This window comes from Mus musculus, chromosome 14 (genome assembly GCF_000001635.26).
Source record: "Mus musculus strain C57BL/6J chromosome 14, GRCm38.p6 C57BL/6J".
In the NCBI taxonomy this organism is placed as follows: Eukaryota; Metazoa; Chordata; class Mammalia; order Rodentia; family Muridae; genus Mus; species Mus musculus.
The window spans coordinates 74,818,485-74,845,869 of NC_000080.6; the positions used below are offsets into that span (position 1 = coordinate 74,818,485).

General features: G+C 44.4%; 1 protein-coding gene and 1 long non-coding RNA gene across 11 annotated transcripts in view; one reads left to right on the forward strand and one right to left on the reverse strand.

Moving 5' to 3' along the window:
- Nucleotides 1-27,385, reverse strand: part of Lrch1 (leucine-rich repeats and calponin homology (CH) domain containing 1) — a 193,335-nt gene that overhangs the window by 63,812 nt on the left and 102,138 nt on the right. For all 10 annotated transcript variants that reach the window (XR_001781129.2, NM_001252132.1, NM_001033439.3 and 7 more), the window contains 4 exons: nt 17,165-17,291; nt 8,114-8,219; nt 1,010-1,146; nt 8-135 (listed from right to left, as the gene is read on the reverse strand). Coding sequence is in view for 9 of the 10 variants with exons in the window: in NM_001252132.1 (NP_001239061.1) it covers nt 8-135; nt 1,010-1,146; nt 8,114-8,219; nt 17,165-17,291 (498 nt within the window). In the remaining variant the exon portion in view is untranslated. The remainder of the gene's footprint in view (nt 1-7; nt 136-1,009; nt 1,147-8,113; nt 8,220-17,164; nt 17,292-27,385) is intronic.
- Gm52135 lies at nt 134-8,118 on the forward strand. The gene is made up of 3 exons (XR_003951185.1): nt 134-233; nt 4,977-5,232; nt 5,413-8,118. It is a non-coding gene; the product is annotated as a predicted gene, 52135 (long non-coding RNA).

The window sequence follows — 27,385 nt, forward strand, 5'->3', positions numbered from 1 at the left end:
AACTCACCTGTCTTCCACGTGTTGGTGTAAATGGGGCCTCTCTATGGTGGGGAGGTAAAGAGAGTCACTTGTCTTAATCTGGCATGCTTGTATGCTCAAATACTTAAATATGTGTACTTTTCCTTTCGTGCAAATCTGCGGAGAAATCAGTAATGCGTATTTATTTCTCAGTGACAAAACAAGATGTAAGTTCCAGGTCCCCGACCACGCAGTTTAATCTTGAGACTGTCATGGTAAGTAACTCCCTAACAATGGTCACTAAATACACAAGAGTTCTTAGGACTCTTTCCTCCACATTCCACTTTGGGCAGAAAATCCTGCTCAAGAAATACCTAACCTTTTCAAACTACTAAATTCTGACAAAAACATATGTAAGTGAAAAGAGGGTAAAATTTATTTTTAAAAAAAAATCAGACAGCATTGGGAATAAGTCCAACTCTAAAATATGGAAGAAAACGCAATTATCTTCAAGTTCACAGACAGCAACTAAGAGTTTAAAAGATCATCATAGATTTAATAAGTCATTAGGTTATTTAAGAAGAAAAGAAACTGTACAATATTTTCATTTGTACTGTGTAGCGTTCTCATAGTTTGATCTGTGTCTCAAAAAAGTCAATAATCATATTTTAAGACGTTTGAATTCCGTTTTCCCAGCTAATGTTCAAATAAGGCATGTGTGACCCCCTTTGTAGGCTATACAGCCTATGACAAGCGTCACATGTGTCGCTGAGTGGTTGGTACTTTATCAAACCTGAAACTCCGTCCTTGGATGGTTCAGACACGATGACAGGGATATGAGAACAGATGTGACAGTGCCACAGGCAACCTATCAGTCAGATTTACTGAAAGTCTCACTGTGTGTTTTGAGGGGGGTGGTGGGGTGCGGACTGCATCCCATCATGCCTAGCGCAGCCTCCGGTATGCAGAGAGAATCAGAGCAGGGGCTCTGTGGAGAGTCACTCGTGCCACTACTGTGCAGCCCTGGCCGTTGCTCTAGGCAGATCCTCACCTGCGCCGGAGGGGACTGCAGAGGGTTGTTCTCAAGCAGGAGCACCTGCAGCTGCTTCATCTCCCTGAAGCAGACGGGGATCACCAGCACCTTGTTGCAGGAAAAGTCAAACTTTACCAAGGGGAGATCTACTAGCTCTGAAAGAAGAGAGAAAGGGGGGGACATTAAAAAAAAAGTCTCAGAAAATGGCAGGATCAAGTGGCTGTGTAGTCAACTCAATAGTCAACTCTCTGTGTATCTAGAGATACGCAGGCTAGCAGCATCAACAGTGAGCCATGTTACCCGTATGAGACTCATGGCATGCGCGCATATAAAGAATCTCCCTGAATGGGGGACCGTTTCCCTGGACACTCACTCATACAAACTGTACTGGAAACACCTACCACTCACACCATCTAAAGAGCGTGTTTTCTTCCAGCAAAAGAATTGCACAAGCCATGCCACTCGGAGCATGTTCTAACTATATCCCATTTTCCCGACCCACTGGCTGATTAGGGATGCTATGCTATACAGAAAACCCTTATCTAGTCAATGTTCATGAGCTGGCACAGGCCCAGAATGAGTTTCAGTAAATATGCTCCCGATTTTGTCAAAGGGTCCCCATTGCTACCCTCCGATACATACTCAGTGTTATCTAATTTAGGATTTTTCAAAAGGACCCATAATTCCGATCTGGCTGGGCTTCGTCCCATCGCCTTCGAAGCTGCCCACAGCTCAACTCACAGGAGAGGATGTCCCATTTAGCCTGAGGTTCCCACCCAGTGGCATAATAAACACTCAGTAATTTCAAGCATTCCAACCAACGCTGACAGCTGCTAGGCACGAAGTCAAATATAATCCCATAGAGTGAAGCCAGGCTGAGGCACGCCAGGGCCTAGGGTGACGCTGGCAGATCTCTGAGCTGGCTGGGTGGTGACTACAGTGGGGTCACTTCAGAACAGTGCTCTGCATTTTGGGTATGGCAGCTGTTAAAGGCCAAAATATAGTGGCTTCAAATACTTCTGGCCTAAAGTGGAAGAGAGCCAGAAACTAGATAGGGAGAGGACTTGAAGGAGAGGACGGGAGCCTTTAAGAAGCACTAGCAGTTAGTCCCTTTTCCTTATCTACATGGCTGAGGCTTTCGATCAACTCTGCAGTACTATTTTAGCCCAGCCAGCACCACTCCCTTGGGGTGAGTGCTCCGTCTTCTCAGAACGCAAGGCCCTGGGAATGATAGGGGCTTTCCGTCTTTCACCTCTCAGTAGATTACTTGGTCTTACAGAATAGAGTAATTTTGAGACCAAAATTCTAGAAGGAAGAACAACACTCAACTCCCAGGTCTCATATAGTAAAGCCCATGTCAGCCTCAGGAACTGTATTTCAAAACAGATGTCAAGGAATCCCTATTTCTACTTTGACGGAGCAGTTCGAGTCCCCAACGGGGGCAGCCATGAGTCTCACGCCTTACTCCTAAAGGTTGTTTTGATACGGGTTGTGGGCACAGGGTGGAATTATGGGGGGGCAATTGTACATAGTGGAGGGGAAAGTTATGAAAGTGAACAGAAAGAAAAGGAGGTATTTCTATTGCTGGGATAAACACCATGACCAAAATCAACCCGGGAGGAGAGGTTTTATTTCAGCTTACAGCTTAGAGTCCATCATAAGGGTAAGTCGGGGCAGAAACTGATAGAGAGACCATGGAAGAGTGCTGCTTACTGCCTTGTTCCCTGTGGCTTGCTCAGCTTGCTTTCTTATAGCACCTAGGACTACCTGCCCAGGGATGAAACCACCCACAGTAGGCTGGAGCCCCCCACAATGGAACATTCATCAAGAAAATGCCCCCACAGACTTGCCTACAAGTTAATCGGGTGGAGGCATATTTTCTCACTCTGGCTCTCTTCCCAGATGGTCTAGCTTGTGTCAACTTGACAAGACAAACAAACAAACAAACAACAACAAAACCTAATCGGTATGGTTAGGATTTTCATGTTACAGTTTACAGACCAGCTAAAAAGGATGGGGATTCCCAGGGCAGGATGACTTCAAAGCTTGGCTGTCTCAACAATGTTAAAATAGGATGAGACCCTGTATTTTGTGGGCTTGTGTGATTCCTTTGCTACAAAAAGGGGGGCTTTTTAAACAATAGCTACTACATAGCAAGTATTCCCAGAAACTCTTTACCAACTAAAATGAAGACTCTAAATTATGACTAGCAGACCGGCTCCTCGGGGGAGTAGAGAATTTGCAGGCAAGCAGGTAAAGGAAACTTTTGATGATCGCCACTTCCCTGCCCTTTGGTTCCAACGTGTAGTGTAGGGGAAGACTCTACAGTCTCACAGTAGTGATGCCTTGGAGGGAATGACAGACTCGCAAGGCTGACCCACAAAAGGTCAAGGGACAGAGCAGGTAACGAGGAAAGCAAGCCAAGAAGGGCAGGAGGAGAAGCAGGGAAGCAGGAAGCAGGAGTCAAACAGGAGGAGGAAGAACAGGAAAAGAGGAAAGGAAAAGGAAGAGAAACAAGAGGAAAAGAAGAGGAAAAACAGCACAGAAGCAGGAAGAAGGGGAATGAGGAGGAGGAGGAGGAAGAAGAAGAGGAGGAGGAGGAGGAGGAGGCCGAGAAAGAACTCCACATTCCACTTTCCAGTCAAAGAGAGGCAAGAAATAAACACTTTAGTCCCCTGCCCTCCTGTCCTAAAAAAACAGAGTATGGCTTCCATCAGCTGTAGTAAAAACACACAAAACTGACTGAGGTAACTGGGCTGCAAACTTTATTTTTTCCCCTCCTCAAATTGAAAACATATGAGGAGAGATTTCCCCCAAGAGAACAAATGTAAGTAAATAAAGAGGGTCACTCATGGTGACCGGATACCATCAACACTTGTCAATTAGAGCTCTCTCCTCTGAGGCAGGAAAAAAAAACTTGATATTCTGTTGTTTTTTTTTTTTTAATTTGTTTTTTTTTTTTTTTTGAATAAAAACCGCATTCAGGGTAAACATAAGTTTTACCTTTGGGTATATTTTAAAATATCATAGCTGAGGATACATAGTTATAAAAGGAGAGTAAGTTATAACTGATCTTTATAGGGAAAAGAGTGTCCTTAAGGTGAGAGAGAAGCACTGAGAAAAACAGAAAAGTAGGCCCTGCAGGTGCTCCCTCCTCCCCTGTGCCACACTGTGACCACACAAGAATGTAATCGGTTTTCCCTTTGGAAATGGGTTCAATCATTTATGGCATTTCCACAGTGGTTATCGCAGGCACTCAAATGCAGCGGGGCTTCTTAATGCCTGAAAGGTTGTGCTGTACAGATAAACTGTGAATTAAAATTTTGTTTGTAGTTATCCTTAGTATTATTTGGTTTTATTATAATTAGGGAAAATAGTTTTATGCACTCAAAAGAAATGAGACTGTGCAGTGACAAATGGAAAAAGTAAACCTCCTTTTATGAGCTCATTCAAATAAGGCAATGACTCCCACACAGAGGTATTTTCTAATTCTTCTTTGAATGTAAGCCAGCGTGAGTAAGGTGAGAAACAGGGAAGGATAACCGAGCCCTCTACCATCCGCATGGTGCATTTTACAAAGCTCTTCTGCATGGGTTTAGGAGCTGTTTCCATGTCTGGAACAAGCAGTAACAGGATGGCAAAAACCAGGCAGCTTTCAAACTGCCACTAATAAATGCCAAGTGAACTAGGTGCCAACTGCTTCCAAGTGTGTGCTTTTGAACTGAGATGCCTTTCAAAAGACTCATATGGAAATCTGCTAACTGCAGAATCTTCCTACAAGTGTCTAGGCATATACATAGAGTTAAAAGGGAGTTAGTTACCTTCTAACTTCTAATGGGGCAACAATGTTCCTATACTAGACACCAGAGAATAACAAAACAAAACAAAAGCCCAATGCCAAGAATGGGTTACTTCTTCTGGAATTGTTGGCCAGTAAGGGCCCACCAGTTCTCAAACATTGCCAATGCTCTTGGTTTCTCTCCAGAACTTGACAGTTAAGACCCTGCTTCTGAAGATGCCACATATGTGAGTCATGGAACATAGCGAAATCGAGCTGGTGCCGTCGACCTGGAAGTGTCAGCCCACTGGCTAGCATTCACAGAGCTTGAAAGTGCTCTGTGAGCTTCCAGGGCAAGCCAGTGATCATCAGTCATACCCAGCTCTGAACCCTGGGAGCTACAACACAGACTGGCCTGGCAAGGCATGCCCACTGGTGTGATGGTGGCTCAATCATCATACAGGTAAAAAAAAAAAGCACATTCTGAATGGATTTAAGTCATCCCCACAAGATGAAAACTATACCTAGCACCATTAGAGATGGCTCGTTAGCTAAAAGGCCCCAAGGTAGAATCTACTACCATTCTGTTAAAAATTGACATTGTATTAAACTGACTCCAAATAACTCATTGTTATGTCCACAGTTCAGTACATCTCTCAACCCTCATCTGAGAAGCAATGGATGAACTGCAAACAGCCAAGGCCAAGAGAATGAGAGACTCACGCTAAATGGGAAAATATATACCCTACCCTCTCATCCCATGGCTTGGGGATCACTGAGGAAGAGAGGGTGAGAAAAAGCAGAAGACCCAGATGGTAGAGAACTCTAAGGAAACAGTGGCGTCTGGATAGAGCAGAGTGGCTCAGTGTATGAACCTGCAGCAGTTGTGACAGTACACATGGGATGGATGAAAGGCAAGCCTCAGCATGAAGGTGGAAATTGTCCACGAAAGCCTACTCCCAGCCAGGGAGTTACTGGCAACTGTTAGCTGCTAGGGGAGAGAGAGGAGGAGAGGGGACGGGGGGGGGGGGGGTGAGAGAAAAATTTTCTCTAAAAGAATAGCCCCTGGTGACCTGGCCATGCTTCTAATGGAAGGCCACCCATCCAAAAAATACTTGGGTAGCACAAATTGGGCTTGAGTTAAACAACCACAAAAATGATGAATAGCACACAAAGGTGGCTGGGCAGGGGGGCAGGGTTGGATTTAGTCAGAATTAGGGAAAGGGGAGTAAAATGATCAACTCATGTTATATGAAATTCTCAAAGAACTAATATAAATTTTTAAAGTATATTTTGGAAATCAACATAATCTCTGGAAAGTAGAGTATGTTTTAAAAGAAGTACCTGGCACTCTGCTCCCCATCTACTGTGTGTGTGTGTGGGGGGGGGGGGGATGATGGTTAGCTCTGATTGTCTTTCCTAGGTGAGTTAATATGGGAAGACGCCGCCCACTGTGGGCAGCACCATTCACTATAGAGGTCGTCCCTGTGCGAGTGGAGAAACACAAGCAAACAGGCATGATGCATTGGCTGTGGGCGTGACCAGTTCCCTCAAGTTCCTCCCACCTTGACTTCCTCACATGTAAGACTGGAACTATGAGCTAAAAATAATCCCTGTCCCCTGAGCTGCTTTTTATTAGGGCGTTTTATCATACAGAAGTGAACCGTGTGTATGTGTGCGCACATTTTATCTATGTACATGTATGTACATGTATGTACACGTGGAAGGCACAGTTGGCCATCAGGCCTCTTTCTCTATTGCTCTCTCTTTTGTTCTAATTTGTTTCAATATTTGATACAGGATCTCTGCTCTAAGTCTCCCTTCTATTTTGTGATTTAAAAACAACAACAACAACAACAACAACCCTGGCAAAAAGCAACTGAGAGGAGAACTCAGGGAGGAGAGTGTGCACTTATCTTGCAGGTCACACAGTCCACTGTTAAGAGAGGTGACGGTAAGAACTGAAGCACAAACTATGGAGGAAGACTGCTTGCTGCTCTGCTCTCTGCCTTTCTCTGCCTTTCTTATACAGACCAGGACCCTCCTGCGTAGGGATGGAGCCACCCACAGTGGGATGGACTCTCCTACAGCAATCAGCAATCAAGGCAATCTCTCACATTCATGCCCACAAATCAACCTGATAAAGACAACTCCTTTTTCAAGTGATTCTGGGCTATGTCATGTTGATAGGTAACTAGGCCAGCCTCTCACTAACTTGTAGCCCATTGATTTGGCCAGGCTGGCTGGCCTGCTCCAGAGACCTATTTATCTCCACACCTCCTCAGTGCTAGGGTTATAGGTACACTCTGCCACACTCGCCCTTGGCTTTTATATGAATGTCAGGGATTCAAACATATGTCTATGCTTATGAAGCAAGGACTTTACACACCAAACTATTCCTCCAGACCCCTCAAGCACTTCCAGCTTTGAAGTAAATGTCTTTATGCTTAAACCCTAGTGCTCTGGACAACAGGGACATACTGCAAGAGCCCACGGCAGGGCTGTGTGGGGGATACTATGACTGACTGTGCAAGTGTCCATGCAAAGCTTTAGGGTCAGCACTGGTACTAGTGACCTTGGCCTCAGTGCAGGGAGGACTCCGCTGTAGCATCACCCACACACAGAGGCAGAGTGTAGACACTGTGAGCTCTCTACCAGTGTTCCCAGATCCCCAAATCCTGATAGCCAGGATCTGCAGGACCAAGCTTGTCCCCTCCAGACTGTTAGCTTCATGGTCTAGAATATCACGTCACACCACCATGTTATACGGACTGGCTAGGTCCCACACCCCAAAACTCAGATATAGAAATCCTAACCCCAGTACATCAGAATTCAATGGGATTTGGAGATGAGGCTTTAAATGGGCAATTAAATAACACGAAGGTCATTAGGATAGACTTTAATCCTCTGATATAACAGTAAAAAAAAAGATCGAAACACAAATAGTGGTAGGTGGGGGTTGTTGGGAGGGGAGGATTAATGACCATCTGAGAGCCACGGAGGAAGGCCTTGGAATGGACAACCCAGAATGGTGAAGAGAAACCTTCTTGTCATCCATCTGAGCTACCCTCGCTGTGGTCCTTTTAATAGCAGCCCTAGAAAACTAATGTATGTTCCACTAAAGGTTGTGTTGCTCTAGCCTCAATTCAAACTAGAAGTTGGCCATCACTGTTCTGGCATCTGCCGGTGAGATCATTAACTACTAATTACTAATTGTTAATCGTTAACTATTAATTATTAATAACAGTCAATTTACACACACACACACTAACCCATCACCTCTCATAAAAGTAAACCCAGCAGGTGCTATCTCCCGCTCTCTCCACTTTGCCCTCCTTTCTTACCTGGTGGTAAAACCTTAAGGTAATTTCTTCGGACATTGAGTTCCCGCAGAGACTTCAGCTGGCCTATCTGCTGGGGCAAGGCCGTGATCTCGTTGCAACTCACATCCTGCAGCAAAAGTGGGGGGTTCAGGGAGAGGGGGAGTCAGACAAGAATAACCAATGCCCTTCCCCCAAGAATTACATGTGAATGCTCCTCAAAGAACTTAAATGCTTGGACAACTCCATAGAATACTGGTCTCCCGGTCCCAATCCATTGGGGCTCAACAGTGAAGAAAAGGGGTTTGTTTCTCAATGTCCTTTGAGGGCACAAAAGATATTAAAGGCATTGGCTAGCAGTTTCTGTTGCTTCTGATTTTCAGATGCGTGGACCTTACTCAGGTCCCACCACAATCTTACAAGGCAACATTACTATCTCACAGCTCAGGAAAAGGCGGCGTTATAGCCCGGCGGCAAGCAGGTGCCAGTTGACATTAGGAAGGAATTACCAGCCACCTTTCAGAAAGAAGGTTACACAGCCCCACCCCCCACTCCATCATACCAAGCTCTTACACAGAGAAATACCAGCACACCAACTGGATGCATCATTTATTCCAAATGGACTTGCTATCATATGGCTGACAGCTACAGCTGATGGCTGCACACCCATTTGTTAAGCAAGTCTGTGAAGTGTGAGGATTCTGTCATCTTCGCTTTGAAATTGCAGTCCCCCACTAATCCTAGATTAGAACCAGCTCCTACCACATAAAATATAGACCATTCTTACCCTATAGACACTCATTATCTCCCCACATCTTTCCTTCAGCTCTGGTAAGCAGCAGGGCTCTGCTTTTCTCTCACACACCTAGACCCTCCTGCAGTCTGTGGTGTGCTCCTCTCAGAGGGACTGCTGCACAGAACGCTCTCCGGCGGGCTCTGTCATCTACCTGCCTGCCTGTCTGTCTGTCCATCCCTTCTCTGCCACTCCCACCTCCTCACGTCCATCCTTGACAGACAGAGCTATCCTAGTGCAGATTTTATTCTGTTGTTCACCAGCATAAGCCTTCAGCAAAGTCCAGACTCTGTGAGAAGACGTCAGTTCCTCCAGGGCCACTCCCTGATTATTCTCTCTTGCCTCCTACACCCTAACCATGCAGTCACCACGTGGAGTTTCAGTATAGGCCAATGCTGTTTCGAAGTCTCCAAACTCATTCAGGCTTCCTCCCCTGCTTGATGACGTAAGGTCTGGCATTGTCCTCCTGGCCTGCTACTCATCTGTCATGGCTCAACCCAAGCTTAAAATTTCCCCCTTTAAAACCACTCCCATGATCCTCTCCTACTCTGATCATCACCTGGGAATGGGTGTTTTTGTTCTCCCTTTGCAGCAGGGTGTACATGTAATTCACTTGCTCCCTTCTCCTTCGCCTGTAAAGCTGGAAGTTCCTAGGTGAGAGGACCCACGTTCTCGCCATCCCCCAGCAGAGTTCCAGGTATAAGGCAGGGATAAAATGTCTAATATCCTCTGATGTAGACACCCCACGATACGATGGCCCCTTGTACCTTGCTTCTGGGGCCCCAGAATGGTTTGACATGTTAGTCAAGTTCCATGCATGCCCCACTTGCTATGACAGAACCGAAGACAAATCCAGGCTCTAAGCTATCCCAGTGGAGTGGCATATCAAGCAGGGGAAGCCTGAATGAGTGTGGAGACTAAATCAGCACGGGGCTACGATCCAGCTCTAGGAACCTGCAAAGCAACCTTTCACTGCAGAGGTTACCGAGGCCTTGTTCTGCTCTACTTTCCTTCAGACTAGATGAATGCATCACTAACCAATCGATCTTCTGCTCGATTCCACCCCTACAACCAGGATCTCAGTTAGACCAGGCTACACCAGTCAGCCATCAGTCAGCTGTCCCCATCCCCTAGATTAGCCCTCAGGTGAACCGCAATGGACACTACTTCACAAAGGCACAATATCACCATCAGTAACAGCGTGAAAAACTGCCGTCCATCCAAAAGGGTGTGCGTGGAGTGGCTGACATATAACACTCTCCTAGCTTCAACCGTCTGAGGAGGGAAGTAGGCTGAGAAAGGTTAGGGTCATAGACTTTTCAGGAGTACCACCTTAGCTGCTGCCCTTAACCTGATCCAAACAAAAAAACAGAACAAAACAAAACAAAACAAAAGCACATACAACTCTAATATCTAAAACAAAAATCACAAAACAGCTACAAATCACCACCAGTACTTATGCAGAAACCAAAATATACAAGAACATAAAATCAGAATTCGGTGGTGATCTAATTCTGATCGTCCATGGAGTCTAAAAGCAAGTCTATCCAGTGAGAGCCGGACCTTTCCATGCCTTAACTAAGTTATGAATCAGCACCTGGCCCACTCCACTGTGGTTCACAACGGCCCTCACAAGCATGGAAGCCAGGCCGGCCTGAGGCCAGTGTCACAGGAGATCATGCTACGGTCCTCCAGGCTCCAGATCAGGCCCGGCACAGGACTGACAGTGCCAAAGGGGAGACACGGTTTGGGGGAAGAATCTGCAGGGGTGATTTTCTGTCTGAGGAGAGGACTCTTGTCATGTAAGTATAAATTAAGTTTCTGTGAGTCTCCTAAGCAACCACATGGGAAAGCTTATCATTGCTTGTGGAGACTCATCGCAAGTATGAAATCAACCGCTTCCACGGCTTTGAAAGACATAACTAATATGATTTTTTTTCTTTAATAAAAATGAGAAAAGGGAAGATAATCTATATGTTTAGGCAACACACTTGCAGAATGGCCTCTCCTAAGATCAAACCTGTGTGTGTGTGTGTGTGTGTGTGTGTGTGTGTGTGTCTGTGTCTGTGTGTGTCTGTGTGTGTCTGTGTGTGTTTATGTTGTCCCCAGTTAATGGCAGCATCATTAGGCGTAGGTTGGACCCCAATAGCCTAGATGATTCTTCCTGGCACAAACCCCCAACACCATGGCCGTAACCAACCAACCAACCCCTGCAGGCTGTGTTTAAGCACATGCGGTAACCTCAGCATGTACTTACTACACATAAGACAGCGCTGCGTCTGATAGGCACCCAAGTTCTCCATCTAAGAAACAGGACACCTATGGACAAACACAAATACACAGGCCTGCTCGGATTTTGAAGAGTATCTGACGAGGGTCAGTTATGTGCCCTCCCAATATAATATGCATAACATAATAGGAATAGATTTCCCAAGCAAATCTATTACATAAAGGAGAGACAGGCTATACAGCATTGTATATTTAATATGGTAAAAACAGGGCAAATCCTATTTCCCAGGAGCCTCTGAACCTAACCAAGTCTTAAAGAGGTTATGCGTTTCATCATAAAAAGAAACCCCACGGGTACTTATGTCTAATTAGCGGAAGGAGTAGTGTGAAAAAGCAATAATTATCTCCATGTCTGGGGAGGTTTCTATCTTGAAAATGCACAAGCAATGTTTCTAGAATGGTCTCATTCTCTAGAACATTTCTGTACAAAATTCGTCTAAATAAGTCATAGGGCTTTTTAAAGATTATTCTGAAAAGATACTAATTAGAAAAATAAATTTTAAAGCAAAGAGCAATCAATGTCTTACATGTCTACAATCAGTGTCGAGTATCAGATTGCAAATTCCACATCAATTTACTTACTAGAATATTCAAATTAATTCCTTCTGAATTTTCTGTTAGTCCCAACCTTCTATGTCTTTGAGAATAACTCACTTAAGCTACATTGAATCACTGTGCACTCAACATTATAACATCACAACTATCCAACACAAGAATCATGAGAAACTGTTACAAATATTTACTGACTGAATTCTTCCTAAAAGAAAAAGGGAATCTAATTATAACAATTTAAATACTCAAATATAAGCTTTTTATGGGCTCACTCACCCAAACCCTATTGTTTAGATCCTAACAATGACTTAAATCACACTCAGGGGTGGACTGAGTGGTATAATACCAGCAAAAGAATGTCTATAAGAAAATTAGGTCTTTCGGTAATGGGTGCAAAAGCAAATTATCAACAGTGTCCAACCAGCGTGGAACCAGACCCCTCTGTAGAGGTGCCTTTTGCATGTCTCCCTATACAACTTGAGGCAAGTGCCTTACTCTCTCTGTGCTCACAGAAACAGGAGGGATGAGCATCAGAGTGAGCACCTGACCAAAGTCTCAACCCCTGACTCCAGGAAGCCACAAGGTGGGAGGAGGGGCCTCACTCCCGCAAAGGAGGGGGCTCATCAAAGTTTCCTAACCTGCACTCACTCACTCACTCAATAAAGCACACACACACACACACACACACACACACACACACACATATATATATATATGAATAAATACAGTACACATATATAAATAAATTAATAAATAAATAGAGTATGAAATATTTCTAATTTCTAATTTCTATATCAGGAAAATCCACTGACTACCCAAGAAGTAAATGAAACTATTAAGTGGTACTCAATAATGTCAATTTTCATTTCTTGGTAATCAAACAACCCTCAATACCTACAGTCAGAACTTGGAAAAAGGAAAAAAAAAATAAAAGTATATTAACATAAGCCTGACCCCTTCAGAGCAGCAGCCTTTGATGTGACATATGGCCGCCTCACGCCCTTGCCTCTCCATTGTGAACCTAGGCCTCAGACCTCTCCACATCCCACAAACACAGGCTCCACTCCCTGTTCTTGCTGCTAAAGGCAGAAATGGAAGCCACAGAGAGGCTCTGAGTAACTCCCGGGTTTCCACAGAAACCAGAAAGGTCAAAGGCATTACCAGAGACCACTAATGGACAAATGATTACAGCAGACGCGCTGGCACACACTCCCACACCTACCACAGAGACACTAGGTATAAAATCATGATAGGGAGGACTCTCGTCAGAAGCTTGTCATCTGGCTCTTAGCTCAAATGCCCCACACAGCCAAACAGTGGTTGAAAGGTAAATAAAAACCCTGTGTGTCTGGTTAGGGCCTAGGGTTAGACCTTCTACCAGCATGACTGGATCCAGCCTGGTGGGCCTTCTGCTGTGAAGGCAGGCTCCTAAGTCAGGCCCTCTGTTCTTCTGCATGGCAGATGGGGATGCTCAGCCAGGGAGGACATGAGAGAAAGCAAGCAAAGCCAGCGAGGCCAGCAACCCACTCAAGTGCACAGCACCAGGGTGGAACTCCTGGGTCCTTGGCAAAGGTCTCATCTGTAAAAGGACCCGACTTTACTGAGCTGTTAGCATGCCAGTCTTCACAGCTGCTAGTCAACTGTAACATGTGGCCATGATAGAGCACCTCTCACCAGACACACCTCATCTGTCAGCAGGATCGGACAGAAAAAGAAGCACATTTCCAGAGATGGCTCGGCCAGTGAAACCCTTGTAAGGCATTGAATTTGTATCTCCAGCAACTGTGTTAAAAAGCTGGGCCAGAAGCAGCTGCCTGTAATCCCAGCCCTGGGAGGAGGGACGGGAACTAGAAGATTCCTGGGGCTTGCTGGTCAGCTAGAATAGCTCAGTCAGTGAGAGATCCCACCTCAAAAAATAAGGTAGAAGTCCCGGAGTCTGGCCTCACTCAGTAGGAGTCCTTATAGCAGGAGTATGAGGACCTGAGGCAGATCTCCAGAGTGAATCTCAAAGCCAAGTGTGGTGCTGTGTGTCTATCGTCCTCTGCACTGTGAGTGGAAGGCTAAGAGAGGACTGCTGGGGCCTGCTGTCCTGCCAGTCTTGCCGAAATACAGCGTCTAGGTTCTCCGAGAGATCATGTCTCCTGGGAATATGGCAGAGAGTGACAGAGAACCCTGAACATCCTTCTCTGGCTTCCCCATGCACGGGAACAGGCACATATGTTACGTGTACACACATAAATGCACTACCATACCAACACTTGTGCATACACAAACACACAGAGAGACACGTATGCAAATGGAGAACCCATTAAGGAAGACACCCAAGACTTATCTCTGGCCTCCAAATACATTTATAAACATGCAAACACACATACACACACAAGTTCAACAAGTTCCAAAGGTTTTAGTTGAGTTTAAGTGAGATTTAGTCTACAGAAGGCTACAGATGCTCGCAACCTGACCTGGTTCTACTGTAAGGAAACATTCAGACATGCCTATTTGTCCAGGGCCATCAAGGAGAAGGTCTCCGGCTCATCTGCAAGTTGTGGCTTGTCACAAGTTTAATAAGAAAGTCACAGCAAACTGTAATAAGGAATTCCAGAGAAAGAAATCACCATTTTCCACACCGCTGAGCTCAGTACTGGTGTTTGACTTTAATCAGCCACGTTGCTCCATCCCCTTAGGTAAGTAACTACGGAACCGGCTCCAGACTATAACATAGCAACGTGCTACCTGCCTTGCCTGGTTATTTTAAGGCTTTATGGAACGATGCCGGTAAATAAAATAGTTAACAGCCTACTAGAAACAGATGCTCAGTACATGTCAGCCTTCGCTCTTCTTCCCACGAAGCAGCACTTACACACACAATATCTAAGCTGCAAGATAAACCTCGAGAGATGGTTAGGAGATGATTCAGAGTGGGCAAGGGGGTCTGAAAGTTCTAGACTGATTTATCAGTAGTGACTCTAAATGGATCAGATACAGAGTTAAGATCCTATCAGTTGCCCTGCACCAGTGCCTGCATCAGATGGAAAATACACAGGGGCTGGAAAGAAGAATGGCTAGGTGTTGGTTGTCCAGGGTGTTGACCAGGTAGGCAGATGGCTGTGCAGGACAATAGCTGGGTGGGACAATGAGTGTGCTGTGCAGGGAGATGGGAGCATAGGTGTGGGGCAATGGCCATGTGGGGCATTGGCTGTGCAGGGAGCTGCCTGTGCGGGCTATGGCTGACATGAGATACTGTTTGTCTTAAGACGATAAGGTAGTTGTGTTGTGATGGCAAGGCTAGGACAATGTTCTGCAGCCTGACTTCCTTACAAAACTAAGAAGGAACAACTGCTTCCTTTCTGATGGATGAGGTGTCTGGCCTTTGTTTCTAAAGTGGTCGTGAACTCTGGGTGATGTTGGTACACACTTAAAAGTGGGTATGATTCTCTTCAGAACACTCTGACGTGAAAGTGTTTGAAACAGCTTTTCCAAAACAGCCAACAAACAATGCTTAGAGCCCAGTGGGCGGAGTGATTTCCTCAGCACTCGAGCCTTAAATGGTGAGTTTTCTGAATGCTCCGGGGAGTGCCCAACTTTACTTTTTAAAAAAAAAACAAATCCGTAATCTGTAACTACAAAAACAAAAGCCTTCTGCTCAAAAATGATATCTGGCTCTCCAGGGAACTCTCTCCCCAATTGATAACTAAAAATAATTTGACATGACACGGTTACCTATAGTAACACTACTATTTTAATCAAAAAAATAAATAAATAAAACTAAATCAAAGATAAATGAGGATGGATGGAAAATAATCTTTTTTTAGTCTTTGACCTTGAATCAAGGCTGGCCATATCACTTCTCCATGTTTAAGTAACGTCATTAGTATATTTTGCCTGCTTCACAAATAAATGTCATGCATGTTTGTTTGTTTGTTTGTTTTTAATTTTTTTTTAGTGTGTGCGCACACCACAGACCACATGTGGAGGTCAGAGGACAACTGTGGGACTCAGTTCTCTCCTTCTACTGTGTGGGTCCAAGGGACTGAACTCAAGTCATCGGTCTTGGTGACTTTTGGTGACTTGATGACTTGGTTTTTTTTACCCACTGAACCAGCCCACTGCATCCCCCCCCCAAATGTTCTTTACCAAAAGCACACTTGCCAAGACCCAGGGAGCTACAGAACAAAATACACCAAAGTTGCACAGCTGTCACATCAAAGTGGTGGCTCAGCCCTGTTGGCACTAAGCACTAGAGTGTGGTTGGTCCTATGTGTGGTGTGTGGCCCCTGCATGATACACACAGGACTTGGTAGGAAAGACTTAGTACAAACATTAGGATACAAACAGTGCCACCTGGATAGTTTTCTCTCATATACATACTGGAGGTCATAAGTTTGACCTATCTAGAGTTAAATATAATTTATAGCAAGGACTTACTTTCTTTTGTTTCTTTTAACTGTTTAAACATAGCCATACTACATTTAAACCACATTTTTTGTGTGTCCTGGATGTCTACTGAACAGTGCTATGGATGAGGGTGTTACAGCTCAAGCTGTCATCAAACAGTGAAACTTCTACAACACGCTGGCACTCTGACACCCTGTAACTTGCAGGCCCGAGGGAGATCGGTCTGTGGCTGTAAGGTGTAGGCCAGGAGCTGGCAACAACACAGGAGACCCCAGCAAAGATCAGCTCACTACAAAAGAAACACACAGCTTGTGTCCAGAACTGGAGACAGTTTTGTCCTGGACATGCCTAACTCCTTACAGGATCCCAGAACCAGGCTGCTTCCAGGCAGGCATGGTGCAGGAGGAGCTGAGAGTTCTACATCTTCATCTGAGGCAAACAGGAGACTGATTTCTAGGACAGGGTTTTAAAGCCCACACCCACAGTAACACACTTCCTCCAACAAGACCACACCCACCCCAACAAAGCTGCACCTCCTAATAGCGTCACTCCCTGGGCCAAGCATCTTCAAACCTCCACAGGGATCCTTTCAGGGATGGAGCCTAGCAGAAGATGATTGTAGCACTGGGCATGCTCTTAGACAGGGTTATCATACTGCTTACAGGATGGCACTAAGGACCAATGAGAGTGGACCATCATATAAGAGTAAAACTGGCCCCTCCCTCTCTTTGGCTTCCTGTCTAGCCATGTGCTCTTTCCCTCACACATTTGCTCCCAGCATGATGCTATCAGCTGTGAGGAAGGAAAGCCCGCAGCAGTGGCCAAACGGATCACACGTACTTTCAGCCTCCAAAACTGTATTCTAAAAATGTCTGTTGTATAAAATTCCCAGTCTCAGGTATTTTGTTAGAGCAATGGGGGGTGAGGGGGATGGGGGAATGATCACAGACTTCTCCTTTTTCCTTCTGTAACAAAGTCTTTCAGAGGACCTCTAACGCTTATAGTCGGTTAAACAAACAAGAGCATCTTAGAAATCAGTAACATACCAACTCCATTAACTGTTTGAGCTGACCTATCTCTTCAGGCAGTGATCCGAGCTTGTTGTTGCTTGCGATTAAGACTTTGAGAGGCAGACCACACAGGCAGGCGGGCAGGGCAGACAGCTGATTTCGACTGTGAAGACAATACAACAAAAACACACGTAAACAGAAAGGCCACGTCATGATGCTGCCTGGAAGTGGGCTCTCTTTTGTTGGCGAGTGCGTTTTCCTTTGGGTTACTGGAGATCTCTATGTAGGCCTAGCTGTCCTGGAAACCTCAATAGGCTAGGATGGCTTTAAACAGTACAATCTTCTCTCTCTGCATCCACAGTGCTACAATTACAGTCCCGCAGCACCATGCTCAACTGTGAACATTTTGCAAAAATAAAAACGCCAATTCTCTGTCTAAGAAGTCACTCAAATTTTAAATTTTAAGTGGGCAAGGGGGTGGGGTAAAAAAAACACATAAAAAAGAATGAAGGAGTGGATAGACAAGACTGGATAACAAGTATGAAAATGCAATTTGACGACTAACTTGAGGTTTCATTTATACTGGTCAGAATGGCCAAGGTGGATAAAACAAATGACAGTGCCTGCTGGTGGGGACACAGAGCTAGGGGTACACACATCCATCGTTGTTGGGAGTATAAACTTGTATAGTTCCTAGAGAAAGCAGTGTGGCAGTGGGAACTGACCTACCACAAGAACCAGCTATGCCTCTCTGGGCATATAACCAAAGGATGCCTCATCCTACCAGAGACACTTGCTGAGCCATGTTCATTGCTGCTATGTCCATAATAGCCAGAAACTGGAAACAACCTAGATGTCCCTCAGAGGATGGACAGATAATGAAAAAGTGGTCTCTTCGCACAACAGACTATTACTTGGCTATTTTAAAAATGAAATTCACAGGTAAATGAATAGAGCTAGTAAAAATTATTCTGAATGAGAGAACCCAGGCCCAAAAGAACAACTATGGTATGCATTTGCATATATGTGGATGTTAGCTAATAAGTTTCCGGTAAGCAGGGCTACAATCCATATAGCTACAGAGGTTAGACACAGAGTAAGAGACTGGGGGAAATAGAATAGATAGTTATGGGTTGATGGGGAAGTAGAGAGAAAGGGACCATCAGATCCCTCCTGTCAGGGCTCAGGGAACTCTGTGGAAGAGGAAACAAAAAGATTCTAAGAGCGAAAGGAGATGGAGGAGATGGAAACACCAAGAAAACAAGGCCTTCCAGATATAACAGGGCTGACATGCATGTGAACACACAGAGATGTGGCAGGAGGCATGAGGTCTGCACAGGGTTAAGCCAGATGGGGTCCCAGTGGTGAAAGCCGAAGTTCACACCAAGCTCCATCCCTAACCCAGAACCTATCTCCAGCTGATAACTGCTTACAAAGGAAAAGATAGTTTTCTCCAATGGGACCTCACTGGATACACGAACCACTTGTAAGGGCAGGAGCTATGCCCAGCAATAGATAATATAATATAATAGTTTTGAATGGGTTTTTTGTTTTGTTTGTCTGGGTTTTTTTTGTTGTTGTTGTTGTTCTGTTTTGGTGTGTGTGTGTGTGTGTGTGTGTGTGTGTGTGTGTGTGTGTGTGTGTGTTTGTGTGTGTGTGTGTCTGGGCATTTTTCTTTTAACCTTACAGGTCATTTGTTTACATATATGGTTTCCAGTTTAGGGTTTTTATGGGATTTCTATATGTGTGGATGTGTGTGACTACGTGTGTTCTTATGCTTTGTCTTCAGTTCTTTTTGTGTCTGTACATCTACTTGTCTGTCTGTTTTTATCTTATTATCTTTTAGAAGCCTGTTTTCTAAAGAGAGAGAAGGAGGGGAAGCAAGAAAGGATATGGACGTAGGTCCATGGAGAGGTGGTGAGCAATTGAGGGGAAGGGAAGCTGTAATTAAATATATTATATATAAAAAAATATCTTGAATTTTTAAAATTTACAATGAAATATTTTTAAAAGAAATGTGCAATTCTGAGAAAAAGGTGCAATTGGACAGAAAGATTGAACTCTGGGGTCCTGAAGCAGAGTCTGGTAAGCCAACCTTGCAGCTACCCATGAGTATCTCAGCATCACTGATGGGCTGAAATGTTTCCATCAAACACGTGAGCACTGTTAAAGGAAGGGAAGATGCGGGGGCTGGAGAGATGGCTCAGTGGTTAGGAGCACTGACTGTTCTTCCAGAGGTATGAGTTCAAATCCCAGCAACATGGTGGCTCACAACCATCTGTAATGAGATCTGATACTCTCTTCTGGTGTATCTGAAGACAGCTACAGTGTACTTATATGTAATAAATAAATCTTAAATTTAATTTAAAAAAAAAAGGGAAGGGATGATGTCACCAGGTTTGATCATTCTACTTTCTGCAGCTGACAATTCTCACCAACTCCTGTGTGTGCATTATAAACACACAAAGTGGCCCTCTGCAAGAGGCAGCTTTGCACAGTATGGTGCCATGGGGCTCCTTGAATAGAAGGACAGAAGACAGAAGGACAGAAAGGACAGGAAGACAGGAAGAGAGAAGGCAAAAGGACAACTTTTTTCTCAAAACAAGAGCAATGGAAGCTCATGCCATAAATAGTCCCCAGAAGCCCAGTGCTACAGGCTACCTCTTAAATGCCCACCACCAGGCTGGAGAGATGGCTTAGCAGTTAAGAGCACTCTGCCTATTCTTCCAGAGGACCTGAGTTCAATTCCCAGCAACCACATGGTGGCTCACAACCATCTGTAATGAGATCTGATGCCCTCTTCTGGTGTGTCTGAAGACAGCTACAGTGTACTCATATAAATAACAAATAAATAAAAACTTTTTAAAAAAAAAATTAATGGTTGTAAACTACCATGTGGCTTCTGAAAACTGAACTTGGGTCCTCTGGGAGAGCAGGAAGTGCTTTTGACCACTGAGCCATCTCTCCAGAACCCAAGATTTGTAATATTAATTTTAAGCATGAAAAGGAAGAAAAAGAGAGGTGTTGGGGTTGGAGGGGGGGGTGTAGGGGAGAAATGTCCATGAGCGTAGGTGTGGTTTCTCAAAGGAGAGCCATTGTTAGCAGAGAGAGGAAAATTACAGCAATGCACAAATAAGTGGGGTTCACTCAGCTCCACACTATTACAAGAGCTGCTACACCTAAAGTCTGTCTGAGTACCTGCAAATGAGCTGAGGAAAAGAAAAAAAAGAAACATAGCCTTCTACCAAAGGATGCCCGGAACCCAGAGGGCTTCAGCTTCCCAGAGCAGCCAGCCAAGTCTGATGGAGGCTTTGTTCCACTCTGCATGCAGAGCTAGACCACATCGAGTCTCCAAATTTCCCATTGTCCACGTTTAGTTTTCTAAGACAGAGAAAGAGAGTCAATTTATGAAACGTGATTGACTCTCCACATGTTCATGTCAGCCATTCATTTCAGCCTCCTCCCCGACACAGAGCCCTTTGTCATACTACCACAGAGACAGAAGGGTACAGTTCTCTGACTTTCTTTCCCCATTATCGTATAGATGAAGCCAACGGCATGGGATTGGAACTATTAAAAACTTTCCCTGTGTTTGTGCACACACGCATTCAATGTCACACCCTCTGTGCACGTACAATCACATCTAAAAACATCTGTAAAGTCACTAAGAGAGACACATTTCTAACATATCAATATATCATTGGTAGTCCTTTGGGGGTATCCAATAAGTGGCTTTTTTATTTTCCTTTGCATACATTGCTATATTTTCCGAAATCCTTACAAGTGTTTCTCTAGTAAGAAAAGAAGCGTCATGGAACAAGGTAAACTGGAGTAGATGTTTCTCTCATGGGTGTTGCTATCTAGGCCAACTCTCTGATATGTGGTACTCATGCACTGTGGTGCATACGCTATACCAGAGACCCCACCTCCCTGCACATAGTAAGGGGCTGGGATCTGGTCCACTGAAAGGCAATGCTAACCTATGGGCTCAGAAAAAGCAGGTGCTGTGCTGAGCAAGAACTCAATATCACCCCTACTCCAGGTACTTGACGCCCAGCTAGCTCTATCAGTGCAAGAAACAGCACATCAGCAATTTCTCCCACGGCCCAGGTCTGCAGGAAAGCTCTCTCTACAACTGGACAGAAAGCTTTCCCATAAAGGCCCAGGAGAGAGTTAAGTGGGGAACCTCCCAGGGGCCTGGCTCTGGGGGACAAGGTAGCTACCTTCCAAGGTTAAAATCAAAGACTGTGACACTGCCCAGTCTCTTGGGACAGTGGAGGATGGAGTGGGCCCAGCCTGTCCCTCTGTCCTCCCGTAGTGCTCTCCCACCTATAGGACCTGTTTAAGAAACTGGTTGGATAACGGTCCCCTTGGTATTCTGCTGGCTTTTCTCAAGCTCTGAGGAGAGCTCTACAGCCACCTCTAGGAAGACAGCTCAGTTAGTTATTCAAAGGTGGCAAGTACATAATTCACAAGGTAATTTGTGATTATGAAATATTTATAAGCATGTAAGCCGGGCACGGGGGTAGACACCTGTGACCCAGCACTTAGGAAGCCAAGGGAGAAGGAAGCCAGGGATAGACTGAGACCTGACTCCCAAAGCAGAGTAGTTTATAGAGATCTTTTTCACAAGGTGAAAACTGGCCAAAAAGAATGCTAACAAGGAAATTCTCTTAGAACAAAGGCATATCTCAACTTCCTGCTGAAAAGAGGATTGGGGGGTGGTAGGGATGGATATTTCCAGAAATTTCTACTCTCAAACCCATGCTGAAACCATTCCTATACTTCTGTCCAGGTCTTGCCACCCAATCAATGCAAGCACCTAACCAGGCCAGTGACAAGACTGACTGAGTCATTATCACAGCAGCCAAAAACAACTCTGAGAAGGCTCTGCTGTGCTGGTTCACTCTCCCTGGAGGTGTTTGAGGGCCAGTGCTGGCTTCAAACTGAGCAGTCTAAGCTTCTGGACCCCGGAGAGGTGGTTAAGTAGTTTAAAGTGCCTGCTGTCCTTCCAGAGGACTGAGTTCGACTCCCAGCACCTATGCTGGGGGGCTCCCAAGCACCTTTAACTCTAACTTCAGGACCACACTTTCTTTAACCTAAAAAGACATTCTCACAGACAGACAGACAGACAGGCAGGCAGGCAGGCAGGCAGGCAGGCACGCACACACACACACACACACACACACACACACACACACACACACACACTTTAGAAAAATCTAAGCTTATAAAACCATCCAAGGCCTCTCTGGTGGGTCGAATGAGTTTTATAACCAAAAGCTGCTTAGCCCACCCCAAGTCCATGGAGTTAACAATCTAGTTAATTAGCATGCACGAGCAGGGGCATGTTTCCTCTTAGCCACATCTGTTCCCTCAGCATCTGTCTCATATACTTTGTCACGAGGTATTTTTGGATTATTTGCAGTTTTCATGAGAGTCAAAGGAACCACACATGGGTAACAAAGACCCAAGGTCCCCAAGGGGAACATTCATAAAGGGGAGGGGCAACTGTGTCCCTTTAGCTCCATGTCCACTGCCTATGTCAGCAGTCTTAGCTTCCTGAAGCCATTCATCTGACACTTATTTCTCTCAGGCAAGTCCAGGGGTCCCAAGCCTCCGCTTCTCTCCTTCAAGCCTACTGGCTAAAAAAAACGGATCCTTTATGAAAACAATGTTTACGGATAAGGTCACACAGTACCTGATAAGGTAAAGGCCAAAGTTCAATCTTAAATCTAACCAATGACACCTGTCTAAAAAGCTAATTTTCCTTGATTACAAAGGAGTTGATTTGCAGTGAAAAGGGCTTCTTGAGCTGATAAAGAATCGCAGGTTCAAATGTGGTGCCCCAGGATTCCCTGTCCTCGCTGCAGGAGAGCCTGTGTGCCTCCTCCTGCCACTGTCCCTGCCCTGCCTGGGTAAACAGGACAGGGAGAGAGGAGAGGGACGAAGGCCTGGCTCCTACCTGGTCCTCTGATGTCACTTTTTCAGTAACTCCTCATCATAAACCAAGTAACAGGGCTCAAAAACATCTCTGGCTTTTTTTGTTTCCTGCCAAATACACAGGATGGATTCTCACACACTAGCACCTTGCCCTTTCTTGTTGTGGTAAATACTTAATATTAATTTGGGGGTTTCTACCCCACCTTGCACCTTGGATCATTCAGTTCTCTGATAAAAGACACACAAACTTTTATATTTATAACAAGCCTTAGTCACATGGGTAGATATCAACCCTCTATGGCTTTCAGTATCTACTTCCCCTATCACTAACCCCGAGGATAGGACTTGCTGTGCTCCTGCTGAGACACACCTACTCTGACTGGGCAGCCCTCATGGCTAGTTCTTTTTTTTTTTTTTTTTTTTTTTTTGTTCATAGCAGTTTTATGCATAATAGCCAGAAACTGGAAACAACCCAGATGTCCATCAACTGAGAACGGATAAAGAAAATGTAGTTCATTTACACAATGGAATACTACTCACCTATTAAAAACAAGGACATCATGAACTTTGTAGGCAGATGGATGGAACTAGAGAATATCCTGAGTGAGGTAACACAGACCGAAAAGGACATGTATGGTATGTACTCACTTATAAGTAGATATTAAACATAAAGTGCAGGATATCTACACTACAATCCGCATACCTAATTTTCTTATGTGAAAATATTTCTCTGGGTGATAAAGATTTAGTGCTCACTAACGGAATGTATATTAGTCTTAAGTCCTGAAACATGTGCTGTTGTTGACATGTATCTGTACTCTAGCCTGTCTTTTTTTTTAATTAGGTATTTATTTCATTTACATTTCCAATGCTATACCAAAAGTCCCCCACACCCTCCCACACCCACTCCCCCACCCACCCACTCCCACCTCTTGGCCCTGGCATTCCCCTGTACTGAGGCATAGAAGGTCTACACGACTAATGGGCCTCTTCTTCCATTGATGGCTGACCAGGCCATCTTCTGATACATATGCACCTAGAGACACGAGCTCTGGGGGAGTACTGGTTAGTTCATATTATTGTTCCACCTATAGGGTTGCAGATCCCCCCAGCTCCTTGGTTACTTCCTCCAGCTCCTCCATTGGGGGCCCTGTGACCCATCCAAAAGCTGACTGTGAGCATCCACTTCTGTGTTTGCTAGGCCCCGGCATAGCCTCACAAGAGACAGCTATATCTGGGTCCTTTCAGAAAATCTTGCTAGTGTATGAAATGGTGTCAGCGTTTAGAGGCTGATTATGGGATGGATCCCCGGGTATGGCATTCTCTACATGGTCCATCCTTTCGTCTCAGCTCCAAACTCTGTCTCTGTAGCTCCTTCCATGGGTGCTTTGCTCCCAATTCCAAGAAGGGGCAAAGCCACTTGATCTTTGGCAAGGGAGCTAAAACCATCCAGTGGAAGAAAGACAGCATTTTCAACAAATGGTGCTGGCACAACTGGCGGTTATCATGCAGAAGAATGCGAATTGATCCATTCCTACCTCCTTGTACTAAGGTCAAATCTAAGTGGATTAAGGAACTCCACATAAAACCAGAGACACTGAAACTTATAGAGGAGAAAGTGGGGAAAAGCCTCAAAGATATGGGCACAGGGGAAAAATTCCTGAATAGAACATCAATGGCTTGTGCTGTAAGATCAAGAATCCACAAATGGGACCTCATAAAATTGCAAAGCTTCTGTAAGGCAAAAGACACCGTCAATAAGACAAAAAGGCCACCAACAGATTGGGAAAGGATCTTTACCTATCCTAAATCAGATAGGGGACTAATATCCAATATACAAAGAACTCAAGAAGGTGGACTCCAGAATATCAAATATCCCCATTAAAAAATGGGCCTCAGAGCTAAACAAAGAATTCTCACCTGAGGAATACCGAATGGCTGAGAAGCACCTGAAAAAATGTTCAGCATCCTTAATCATCAGGGAAATGCAAATCAAAACAACCTTGAGATTCCACCTCACACCACTCAGAATGGCTAAGATCAAAAATTCAGGTTGACAGCAAATGCTGTCGAGGATGTGGAGAAAGAGGAACACTCCTCCATTGTTGGTGGGATTGCAAGCTTGTACAACCACTCTGGAAATCAGTCTGGCGGTTCCTCAGAAAATTAGACATAGTACTACCGGAGGATCCAGCAATACCTCTCCTGGGCATATATCCAGAAGATGTTCCAACCGGTAAGAAGGACACATGCTCCACTATGTTCATAGCAGCCTTATTTATAATAGCCAAAAGCTGGAAAGAACCCAGATGCCCCTCAACAGAGGAATGGATACAGAAAATGTGGTACATTTACACAATGGAGTACTACTAGCTATTAAAAAGAATGAATTTATGAAATTCGTAGGCAAATGGATGGACCTGGAGGGCATCATCCTGAGTGAGGTAACTCAATCACAAAGGAACTCACATGATATGTACTCACTGATAAGTGGATGTTAGCCCAGAAACTTAGAATACCCAAGATATAAGATACAATTTGTGAAACACATGAAGCTCGGGAAGAAAGAAGACCAAGGTATGGATACTTTGCCCCTTCATGGCTAGTTCTTTACACCATGGTGCCTTCTATCCACTGTTCCCTCTTTTCCTCATCCAGAGAACTGAAGCCCCGCCCACCTCTCTTCTGCCCAGCTATAGGCTGTAGACATCTTTACTCAACCAATGGTTTTAAACTAATGAGCAAGGCTATATAACATCCCTTGCTGTACAAGAAAATCTTGTTCCTGAGGACAAGCAACTTTGGGGGCCAGTATTTAGCATTACAATACACAGCAAAAGACCAAACCTCAACACTGCCTTCCTAAATTAAGGGATTCACAGGCCAAGATGTTTCTGATGGGTTTACTTTTAAGAGAGTATTATTTATATGTATCTTGACTGAAGAACTTATCAGTGTCCATTTTGAAGGCCTAAATTAATTACTTTTTGTTGGTTTATTTTAGAGATATTTTTCTTGAAAAAAATTTTTTAAACCATAGACATGTAATATTCTTTATCTGATTTCACTATCAAGGAATAATACAAAATATAACTGTGTGTGTACATGTTCTTCCCTTAATAAACTGACTTAGAAATGACTCAGAAGTAATTCATAGGAAATGCTTATCAACAATTTATCTGCTATGACCTTTGTGTTACTGTGCAGAATGAATACCAATTCCGGAACCACGAGGGAGGGACTGAATCCCACCTTTGCCAAAGCCTTCATTTCTATAGGCTGAGGCACACCATTTAATCTCTAAGGCCTTGCTAGCTAAAAAATGAACATAGTAAGAGCTACCATGGTCTGGTAAGATGGCTCAGCAGTTGAAGGAGCTTACCACCAATACTGATAATCTGAATTGAATCTTCAGGACCAATAGCAGAAGAGAAGAAACAGACTGCAGAAAGTGGTCTTCAAATCTCCACATATGCTAAATGACTCACACATGTGCACACACATAAATAAACAAACAAACAAACATAGAAGATATTTTAAAAGATCTACCTAGTAGGAGCTTCTAGATGCAAAAGTGCTTGGCCAAACACTAAATGAAAGCAAAGCCATCCATATCTTACTACTAATATGGTTTATAAGGAGAGTTAACAATAGAGCAGATAAGTGCTCAGCTACTTCAACTCATTGTCCTTAATTGCTTAAAATTCCAACTGATTTTAAGCACTGACTAGCAAGGGCAGGGGAGACACCACTGGAGACCTAAAAGACATAACTACTTATTAAGTATGGAAATCATCCAGATGCCCCAAGTCAAACAGGCACATTAAAAACCTGTAGGACAATTAGGAGAATTTTACCTAAGACATTTTATACTATTAAAGAGTATAATAATTACTCCGTTTAGTAAATAAGACTTTCCTACGCTCTAACAGGAAAAAAAAGATTAAAATAAGATTCTATGTTTCAATCAGTGAAAACATACAAGCTAAAAATAAATAGAATCAAAGACCTGCCAAACTGGGCTCTGCCCCCAGCCAAGTCCTGTCTTTAGTCCAGACAGTCAATGAGTTTTTCCCTGCAGTCATCCACCCGTTCATTCTCTAGCAAAACAAGAACCCTGGGATATACTTCTAGGTCTTCAGACAGTTATAGAAACAGTGATGTGAAATTATTTAATCTCCACAGAACTGATAAGAAAACACCTCAGGGCTGGAGTCACTAGACTGGTTTCAGTGTGGCCACACCAGACTTAGCCTTGGCAGCTCCTAGCAGAGAGAGGGCATAAACACCTGGACTGACTGCTGGAGGATGACT